Here is an 11,666-nt window from a genome sequence, read left to right on the forward strand (position 1 = left end):
AAACGATATTAATCGCGATATTAAAAAATGTGTTCCATGAAATGTTTGATAGTTTTTTTTCATCGGCAGAAGAAACGAGGACTTGCGAAGCAAGGTTGGTTGCATGGTAACCGTGCAACGCAGGAAGTGGGAATGACACGCTAACAGCCAATCAGGTAAGCGTATCAACTATCACGTTTGATTGCGACATCTTGTTGTCTAGTGGTTGATTCTTTGTATGGAGTGAGAAAAGAAACCAAAAATAAGTATTACAGATAGCAAAGAAATGCTCAATAAAACCGGCAGAGTCACCTCGACCGTATGGCAGATTTTTTTATGGACCGCAGTCAGACCAAGGCGCTTGTAATCAGTAATACCAGACCGGGCTTTCTGTCTGTGGAACGCTCTCCCTGACCACCTGAGGGCACCACAGACTGTGGATGCTTTTAAAAAGGGTTTAAAAACCCTTCTTTTTTTAAAAAAGCCTTTTTTTTTTAGATATATGCATACTAGTTTTGGCTATTTGGCTGTTCTAGTTTTTATTTTTATTATCTTTTTTTTTTTTAATACACTGTAGCACTTTGAGGTTGTTTACTCAATGTAAAGTGCTTTTTACAAATAAAATATATTATTATTATTATTATACGCGCTCACTCTTGAAATAGTTTATCTCCGGTTTCTTTATGTTTACATCATCACACTTTGCACTATTTAGTTACACTTAGTTAAGCAGCTTCCTTATTTGTTAACCATTATTTTAAGGTTAATGTTAAGTGTTCGATGTTAACTTTAGAATTGTGATTCCAGTGTTTTCCAAGGTTGTGTTGACATTTATTTCCCTTTCTGTCCTGATAGCTGAGGGGATCATAATCACAGGAAGGCTAGATTTAAAATAAAAATGTTTGCATCAAATATATTTTTCTCCTGGTCATTGTAATGATAGTGTTTGACCACATGGTGGTAGTAATAGTCTACAAATGACAAGGAACCAATTATAGTTTGTGTCCTTCTTCAGTATTTATGTGGTCAAGAAAGAAAAACAAGTTATTTGTTTAATACATGACATTGTATTAGCAATGTGTGCTTAGCTCAGAAAGGGGGATGTAATAATAGTGTTTGACCATATGGTGGTAGTAATAGTCTACAAATTACTAGGAACCGATTATAGTATGTGTCGAGTAGGACACTTTAGAGGGGGACACACCTTGTACGCGCGAATGTTGAAGAAGCGCTTGTAATATGTTATCGTTATTAAAAGACAGTTCTACAAGACATTCAACGATGTGTTATTTAAAACAATAACATAACAGTCATTATTTACGATGGGTCATTAAAAAAAATGTCAATAATTGTCGATATCGACTGTTCAGCCATATCGCCCAGACCTAAATATTACTCATATATTGAACTTGCAGGGTGATGACAACATACTGCATCTATTTAGACTAAAAATACTGTTCTCGAACAACTTGTTGGTATGAATGTCGACATGTTGTAAAGACGAACCTTTCCTGGAAGACGTGCTGGATGACAAACTTCCATATTGACTTTCCTGTGCCGACACACAGCCTGGAAAGCGAGTGGACGACAGCAAGTGTTACATGTGCTGTGACAAGACGCCATGAGTGACGTTGTTACCCACGTCTTGAAGTAGCTGTCATTCGGCAGACTCTCCGGGGGAAGATTGAACTCTTCTTTCGCCCAACGCTTCAGGTCCTGCGAGAGCGTCCTGTCCGCCATTGGCATGTCGAGCAAAAAAATAGCTGGCTCGTGGTTCCGCGACAAGTTTATCGTAGTAGCCGACACAATATGCTCGATTGCAGTGTTTATGCCCACTTAATACACGTAAATATACAACACTGTTAAAAAACAGATGGATTTTTCGTTTTTAAAAATCGCTTGAACTTTCAACTTCCCGCTCATTCACATTGCTTCCGGGTACGTTAAGGTCACATGACTAAAATAGCCCCGCCTTATCCACCAATGAGAAGCTGCTTCTGCTTCCGGGTTACATGTACGTTATGGTCACATGACTATAATGGCCCCGCCCTATCCACCAATGAGAAGCTGCTTCCGGGTTACATGTACGTTATGGTCACATGACTATAATGGCCCCGCCCTATCCAGGAGAAGCTGCTTCCGCACACACGAAGTGATTCGTCCAATTTTTTAGCAACAATACTAAATATTAGCTGACTCGACTAGTAGTTAATCTAAACTGCTAATGACAAAACATACCTTCAAAGGGATTAATTAGTCTCCGAATAACAACATACGTATCGCATGGGTTTCTTCTTCTGTTCTTTAGGTCTTGGCTAGGACCGTAACTCAAAAGATGTATACCGCCACCTACTGAATGGGGGCGTGTACTGATAGTATATATTTGACTGTATTATGATGATAGTATATATATATATGACTGTATTATGCTGATAGTATACATATGACTGTATTATGCTGATAGTATATATTTGACTGTATTATGCTGATAGTATATATTTGGCTTTATTATGCTGATAGTATATATTTGTACCATTAATTAATTAACGTGGACCCCGACTTAAACAAGTTGAAAAACTTATTGGGGTGTTACCATTTAGTGGTCAATTGTACGGAATATGTACTGTACTGTGTAATCTACTAATACAAGTTTCAATCAATCAATCAATGGTCCAGCTGGCCAGAGACGTTTTTTCCAGTTAATTATGGGTAAGCACTCCATTTATGTCGAAATAACTACAGACCACAACATCTGAGGGGGTACACCCAAATTTGACTTGACCTGGGGCTGCATAATTAGTTACATAGATAAATTAAAGACACCATAGGATAAATGTGACACTCACTGTTGACAATGAACCTTTTCACTTACCTCAACTCTTTTTTTCTTTGTTGTTGTTGTTTTTATTCAGTGACACTTCTCTGTATGTTTGTGATTTCTATTTTTGTTGTTACCTTTTTTTCCACCTTTTAATCAGTTATTGTGATTCTCTGTCTGCTTGTGGTGAAGACGAAGGCAGTACATTGCTACCCACTGTGACTGAAATGTAGGACGGGGTGTTATTATTTTACTTTTATTATTTTTCTGTGATTTTGTATTTTTTAAAATATTTTTGTATTTTTTATTTTTTTGGCGGGGGGACAAAAAAAAGTGTCTGTTTTCTCAGTACTTGTAATATGATTTCCCTATCAAAGGAATAAATAAATATTGTTTAAAAAAAAAAAGAAATGCAGAGACATTTGATTTGTAATTAAATTTCTGAAGACAAAAACCCCACGTCGTCACCTTTAGTCACCATTCCAGTAAGTATGTTAAAGGTTTTGGCCTGTCAATAGCTTGTTATGGACTTTGTTTAGGGTGGAGCTAGTAGCTAATCTTAGTGCGGTAAACTACGACCAAATGTCGTAAATGTATTGTTAATTTAAACCGGTGTTTTTCAACCACTGTGCCGCGGCACACTAGTGTGTGGGATACAGTCTGGTGTGCCGTGGGAGATTATGTAATTTCACCTATTTGGGTTAAAAATATTTTTTGCAAAGCAGTAATTATAGTCTGCAAATGATGTGTTGTTGTTGAGTGTCGGTGCTGTCTAGAGCTCGGCAGAGTAACCGTGTAATACTCTTCCATATCAGTAGGTGGCAGCCGGTAGCTAATTGCTTTGTAGATGTCGGAAACAGCGGGAGGCAGTGTGCAGGTAAAAAGGTGTCTAATGCTTAAACCAAAAATAAACAAAAGGTGGGTGCCCCTAAGAAAAGGCATTAAAGCGTAGGGAAGGCTATGCAGAACTAAACTGAAAACTGAACTGGCTACAAAGTAAACGAAAACAGAATGCTGGACGACAGCAAAGACTTACTGTGGAGCAACATCCAAACATGACATAACAATCAACAATGTCCACACAAAGAAGGATAAAAACAACTGAAATATTCTTGATTGCTAAAACAAAGTAGATGCGGGAAATATCGCTCAAAGGAAGACACGAAACTGCCACGGGAAAATACCAAAAAAAGAGAAAAAGCCAGCGAAATAGGAGCGCAAGACAAGAAGTAAAACACTACACACAGGAAAAAACTCCAAAAAAGTCAGGGTCTGATGTGACAGGTGGTGACAATACACCTACTTTGAGACAAGAGCTATTGATGCATGCTTGGTTATGCTTTAAAGTCATATCCAACAATTGCGACAATGACTTTTTACTGTCAACTGAGTTGAGTTTTTTAATGATATCTGCAGGTGGTGTACCTCTGCATTTTTTCAACGCAAAAAAATGTGCCTTGGCTCAAAAAAGGTTGAAAAACACTGATTTAAACTACATTACTCTAAACTGGTAATTACAACAACAAAAAAAACTATTGAACACACAACAATATATATCACAAATGAAGGCACTGCCAATACATTTCAATATTGAAAACAATTCCACCAGGTTGAAGAAATTAAAGAAAATAAATATTTTAAGATGTCTGACTTAAAGCAATAAAATTCATCAAATAAAGACATCAGTTAAAGGGTTTTCTACTTCTCCACTTTAGGAAATGTGATCAATAATCTAAAATCATTAAACCAATGGGAGGAATCGTTTCTCTGAACTGGTAACTTGTTAAGTAGATTTGCACGTTGTTACCTTGAAGGATGTGATATTGCTTATCGACACATAGATGGCGCACTGACACAATTGTCAAACAGAATAATAATATGGCCTGAACAGTAGGCGTCTGATGAAATGTTGGTCATCTAATCAAATGTCAAGCAGTTTGTTTTCATAGTTTATTTCCCAATATACCACTTACCACACGTCCCAATATACCACTTACCACACGTCCCAATATACCACTTACAGATTTAAAGTGTTTTTGTGCTTGATTCCCTGCCTTATCTCATACAATGACATGATAGGCATGATTTGGACGTGTAGTACGATGAAGATGCTGCAATAAAAGTTGCAAGTCCAAGAAATTAGATGGCACAATTGTGTAGTTTATGGTGTGTTGGCTATTCTGTTCAGTTTTTGCTGAATCTAGTCTTTTGTTGCGCCCTAAAAGATATTAATACTGTAAGTATTGTACTTATTAAACACCAGCTGTTTGATAGTAACGTGCATCTTAGCTGTCGTTTTCATTACCAAATTTGGAGATGACAAAATCGCCAGGTAAACTCGCTGAAGCGATGGGGTGCAGCCGTCTATTTTATGGAACTCTCTTTGAACTATTTTATGGAATTCTTTTTGAACTGTTCGGTAACCGAAGGCAACGCTGCTTACGACCCACTTCCCTTTGAAAGCAGCTGTGGGCAGGTGGGGGGAGAAAGTCAAATAAAGAAGGAGGAGTACAATCTTTGGGCAGAGCGTGGTTGAAGACTGTACAGAGAGTACAGTCGCCGTGTTTCTCCTCAATATTGAGTCCAAATGTAATTCTGTCTCTGTTTGATTCTTTGCCTCTTGTCTTGTTTAATAGATGTCATCAGTGTTTGAACCTGACACCGCCGATCTCTAGACAGCACCGACACTCAACAACGGCACATTTGCGGATTATAATTACTGGTTTGCAAAACATATTTTTAGCAATTAGAATGGATTAAGAAACAAGGAAAAAAAATTTAAACTTGGAAAATACTAGTTTGATTGTCCAGGGTGAGCGGAAAGTGTCGAAAGTGAATGTCCCGGAAAACTGGGAATTCCGGGTAATCCGGGATATTATTGGAATGTTTTCATACTTGAAGGTTTGCGATGAAAACTGTGGGCTGTGGAAGACGGCAAAGTTTGGAATAAATAAATGTATGGTTCCGCAAGTGGGGAGGGTTCCTCTCCCGACCCCCTCCAGACACACCCACCAACACACTGGCGCCAAGCAGCAAATCCCCCAGTGACCTCTGATTATGTCATGTCTTATTATGTCACCTCTTATTATGTCATGCCAAAAAGCTGTGTCCCATTGAAAAGCTCTCCTAATCAAACCCAATTAATTCCGCTATTCTCCCTTATTATCCTCAGCGAGGAAGGCGTCCTCCCAATAAGTCTGTTAACTCCAGCCGCCGCCCTTTCAGATCTGCTCGGGCGGCGGAGTGAAATAATGGAGCGCACAATTAATCAATTAGTAATTAGGGACTCTGTTGTTCTTAACCAACACAAGAACTGTTGTGTGTCGCGAGCGCTTGTCCTATTTGCCGTTTAGTCCAGGGCCGTCCAATGAAAACATTACACACACCAAAAAATGGAATATGCAATTTTGGGAGAACTTGCCTGTGAATGCTGACAAGTGCAAGCCGCCGAAATGCACACACCCAACTTAGATGCTAACGTTAGCATGCTAACAGTTAGAATGCGTCAAGGAACAAGTCAAAAGTGTGGGCATGTAAAAAAAATGCTGAAAAACTTGTTAGCATGTATTAAGTATCAAGTTATGTGGGTGTGAAATTGGCTAAAAAGATACCAAAGTTAGTATGCCATAATGCTAACTTTAGCATAGTTAGCATGTAATAAGTGCCAAGTTATATGGGTGTGAAATTGGCTAAAAAGATACCAAAGTTAGTATGCCATAATGCTAACTTTAGCATGTAATAAGTGCCAAGTTATATGGGTGTGGAATTGTCAAAACACTCCTCATATTCAGGACTAAAAACAAAGTTTGTTAAGGAAGTACCAAAATTCCAGGAATTTCTCAATTAAAAACTGTTACTAATTCAACATTTCCTGACCGATTTAAACAATTCCAACGCCAATCAATTCAGATCATTCAGGACATTCATGCTCCTGATCATTAAAAAATAAATAAATCCCGCTTTTCCCAAAATTCCCACATTTCCAGGAAGTTCCCATTGAAATGAATGGGATTAGCATATGTAGTTTAGCATATATTACATATTATATAATATATAATATATTATATATAATATATGTAATATATATAATATATATATTATATATAATATATATATTTTCTATAATATATTATATACTATATTATTTAATATATTATGTAATATATAATATGTTATACTATATATTTTATAATATATTAAAATACATTATATAATATATTATATTATATATTATATAATATATTATATATATAATATGTATTATATATTATATAATATATAATATAATATACTATATAATATATATAATATATTATATAATATATTATATACTGTATATTATATATAATATATTATATAATATATAATATATAATATTATATAATATATTATAATATAATATATATAATGTATTATATAATATATTATATATTATATTATATATTATACAATATATTATATTAAAATATATTATATAATATATTATATAATAAATTATATATATTATGTAAAATATTATATTATATATTATATTATATATTATATATAATATATTGTATAATATATTATATATTATATTATATATTATACAATATATTATATTAAAATATATTATATAATATATTATATATTATATTATATAATATATTATATATATTATATAATATATTATGTTATATATTATATATATTATATATAATATACAGTATATAATGAATAAACATGTAACATTTTGAATGCAGCTCTTAGACCGGATCCGTCCTCTTTGTGTGTACCTAATAAAGTGTCCAGTGTGTGTGTGAGACAGATGACCTTATGTTGCTCACTGCACGTGTGTCCTCAAGGTCAAAAGACGTGTCCTGCCCGGAGTGTTGTGTGCCATTGTGTACCTTCGCCACCTGCCCGGAGTGTTGTGTGTCATTGTGTACCTTCGCCACCTGCCCGGAGTGTTGTGTGCCATTGTGTACCTTCGCCACCTGCCCGGAGTGTTGTGTGTCATTGTGTACCTTCACCACCTGCCCGGAGTGTTGTGTGCCATTGTGTACCTTCTCCACCTGCCCGGAGTGTTGTGTGCCATTGTGTACCTTCGCTAAAAAAAGCTACTTTTGTGTCTCTCACGACCTTGAGAGGCCTTCAAAGTCATTGAGTGAGAAGCAGCAGTAAGCTGACAAATTGATTTTGCCGTCATTGTGCAGACAGGATTAGTAGTTGTTGTTTTGGGAGGGACAGACGCTAATTGTCTTTTCTCAAGACGGCCCCGTCGGTCTGGCTGCTGGTCGCACGAGCTCCGTGTTCTTGTGTTTCCTGCTTTGTCTTCTTGGTGTTTCCATGTTACAACAAGTGACTTCTGCGCTGCTTTTTCATCCTTTTTCTTTCGGAATTTGCCCATGTTTTGCTCCCATGGAGATGGACGAGCTTCACGGAGCCATGACTGAATAAAGAAGTGAAGTGGATTGTATTTATATAGCGCTTTTCTCTAGTGCTGCCCAAGGATTCACAGCTCATTGCTCATTTTTTTGTTTTTTCCTGGTGTTTGACTTTTGTAGCTGCATGTAGACAGGGCGCCGCTGAAGTGGCAGCTGCTTGCATCTTGAAATGTCTTGAATTTTCATTAGATTTTCTGTGTGGGTCTCGTTTCCTGGTTGTGACCTCTGGTTTCCTGGTTGTGGCCTCTGCTTTCCTGGTTGTGACCTCTGGTTTCCTGGTTGTGACCTCTGGTTTCCTGGTTGTGGCCTCTGCTTTCCTGGTTGTGACCTCTGCTTTCCTGGTTGTGGCCTCTGCTTTCCTGGTTGTGGCCTCTGCTTTCCTGGTTGTGACCTCTGCTTTCCTGGTTGTGGCCTCTGCTTTCCTGGTTGTGACCTCTGCTTTCCTGGTTGTGGCCTCTGCTTTCCTGGTTGTGGCCTCTGGTTTCCTGGTTGTGGCCTCTGCTTTCCTGGTTGTGGCCTCTGCTTTCCTGGTTGTGGCCTCTGCTTTCCTGGTTGTGACCTCTGCTTTCCTGGTTGTGGCCTCTGCTTTCCTGGTTGTGGCCTCTGCTTTCCTGGTTGTGACCTCTGCTTTCCTGGTTGTGACCTCTGCTTTCCTGGTTGTGGCCTCTGCTTTCCTGGTTGTGACCTCTGCTTTCCTGGTTGTGACCTCTGCTTTCCTGGTTGTGGCCTCTGCTTTCCTGGTTGTGGCCTCTGCTTTCCTGGTTGTGACCTCTGCTTTCCTGGTTGTGACCTCTGCTTTCCTGGTTGTGGCCTCTGCTTTCCTGGTTGTGGCCTCTGGTTTCCTGGTTGTGGCCTCTGCTTTCCTGGTTGTGACCTCTGCTTTCCTGGTTGTGGCCTCTGCTTTCCTGGTTGTGGCCCCTGCTTTCCTGGTTGTGGCCTCTGCTTTCCTGGTTGTGACCTCTGCTTTCCTGGTTGTGGCCTCTGCTTTCCTGGTTGTGACCTCTGCTTTCCTGGTTGTGGCCTCTGCTTTCCTGGTTGTGGCCTCTGGTTTCCTGGTTGTGGCCTCTGGTTTCCTGGTTGTGGGACACATGAAGTCTGTCCTGTCCTAAAGAGCCAGGCAGCAATGGACACATGAAGTCTGTCCAGGCAGCAGATGCAAAGAAAATCTGGCACCGAAGACGAGAAGAAACGTTTTTTTTCCCTCTTTTCGTGCATGCCTACCTCGGCCCTGGCCCGGGACCCGCTGAGCGGTGCCAAGTCAGTAGTGCCCGTCCAGGCCTGGCTCGACCCGGCCTGGGTACTAATCCTGTCAAAGGACCCCGCGCTGAACTCGCCCTGCAACACAGGAAAAGGCTCTAATTGGGGGATTTTCTCCATCATTAATTCCGATGAGCAGACCCCCCCACCCCCCTCCTCCTCCCCCTTTCCCCCACACTTTTCTCCTGCATATTCTTCTTTTCTCCTCATAGTCTTATTTTCTCCTGCTTATTCTTCTTTTCTCCTCATATTCTTCTTTTCTCCTCATATTCTTCTTTTCTCCTCATATTCCGGACTTTTCAACATCTTCTTGTCTCCATCAACACTTGTGCTGAAAGTAAAACAATGAAAACACATGCAAGATTCTTAGTAACTTTGTCCAGCATAATGTACATTAAAGGAGTCATTTTCACTATCAAAATTCTTAGAATGCACATCAGTGTTTGTTTTTGTAAGACTTTTAACGACTCAGAGTGGCAAGTTGTTATAGTTGTATATTGGGCAGCGACAAAACACCTCAGAGTCATTTATTTTGGTACCTGACGCATGCTAACTGTTAGCACGTTAGCTTTATTTGCAGGTATACACCTCAGACTTACATATTATGTATTACGGTAATAAAATAACACAATTAAAAATATACACATCAGAGTCATATATGTTGCTACTTGACGCATGCTAACTGTTAGCACGCTAGCTTTATTTGTATGTATACACATCAGAGTCATATATGTTGCTACCTGACACATGATTCGGATGTGAATCGATTTTTGTGTGCAGCCCTAATATTTAGTAATAATAACAATGATAAAACAATTAAATATACACAAATTGATTTTTTTTTAAATTTTTTAAACAGATTTATTTTTTTTATATTTAAAAAAATTTAATTGATTAGGTTTTTTTTAATAGATTCTTGAAAATTATGAATTTATTTAGAATCGTGATGAACAAGAACGGTGATTTGGATGTAAATCATTTTTTTGTGCACCCTTACTATTTAGTAATAACAATAAATAAATACATCAATAAAACATCCATCTTCTTCCGCTTATCCGAGGTCGGGTTATGGGGGCAGCAGCCTAAGCAGGGAAGCCCAGACTTCCCTCTCCCCAGCTACTTTGTCCACAATTAAAAAAAAAAAAAAAAGTAAAACAATAAAATAATTTTATGAGTTTTAATTCATAATTTCAATACATTTTTGAAAATTATGAATTGATTTAGAATCGGGATGAATAAGAATGGCGATTTGGGTGTGACTCAATGTTTTGTGCACCCCTACTATTTAGTAATAATATTAATTAATAAATAAAACAATTAAAAATAAATAAAATTAAGAAAAATAATAAAATTATTTTACAAATTTTAATTTATAATTTTTTTAAATAGATTTTCGAAAATTATGAATTGATTTAGAATCTGGATGAACAAGATTTGGATGTGAACCGATTTTCTTTGCACCCCTACTATTTAGTAATAATAAAAAATAAATAAATAAATAAAACAATTGAGAAAAAATACTATTAAAAATAATAATAAAATAATTTTAAACAATTTAATTTATCTTTTTATAGTTTTTTGGAAATTATGAATTGATTTAGAATCGGAATGAATAAGAATGGCAATTTGGGTGTGAATCTGTGTTGTGTGCACCCCTACTATTTAGTAATAGTAATAATAAATAAATAAAAGAATTACAGATGAATAAAATAAAAATAAAAAATCTAAAATAATTTGAAAAATTTTAAGTCATTTAAAAAAAATAGATTTTCGAAAATTATGAATTGATTTAGAATCGGGATGAACAAAAACGGTGATTTGGATGTGAATCAATTTTCTTTGCACCCCTACTATTTAGTAATAACAATAAATAAATGAATAAAACAATTAAAAAGAAATACAATTAAAAACAATAATAAAATAATTTCAACATTTTTAATTCCTTTTTTTTAATAGATTTTTGAAAATTATGGATTGATTTAGAATCGGGATGAACAAGAAAAGCGATTTGGATGTGAATCTTTTTTTTTTTTTTTTTTGCACCCCTACTATTTAGTAATAACAATAAATACATAAATGAAAACAATTAAAAATAAACAAAAAACAATAAATAATTTTACACATTTTAATTCATTATTTTTTTTAAATAGATTTTTCAAAATTATGTTATGAATTAATTTAGAATC

The 11,666-nt window shown here is 36.5% G+C and overlaps 1 protein-coding gene across 1 annotated transcript in view; it reads right to left on the minus strand.

Annotated features, from left to right (window-relative positions):
• haus5 (HAUS augmin-like complex, subunit 5) overlaps nucleotides 1–1,969 on the minus strand; it is a 40,545-nt gene extending 38,576 nt beyond the window's left edge. Inside the window, exons 1-2 of the mRNA XM_062027729.1 lie at nucleotides 1,622–1,969; nucleotides 1,486–1,548 (exon numbers count right to left, since the gene is read on the minus strand). Coding sequence (XP_061883713.1) covers nucleotides 1,486–1,548; nucleotides 1,622–1,725 — 167 coding nt within the window. The 5' untranslated portion in view covers nucleotides 1,726–1,969. The remainder of the gene's footprint in view (nucleotides 1–1,485; nucleotides 1,549–1,621) is intronic.
• Between the last annotated feature and the right edge of the window lie 9,697 nt (nucleotides 1,970–11,666).

Source organism: Entelurus aequoreus, linkage group LG19 (assembly GCF_033978785.1).
Source record: "Entelurus aequoreus isolate RoL-2023_Sb linkage group LG19, RoL_Eaeq_v1.1, whole genome shotgun sequence".
Classification (NCBI taxonomy): Eukaryota; Metazoa; Chordata; class Actinopteri; order Syngnathiformes; family Syngnathidae; genus Entelurus; species Entelurus aequoreus.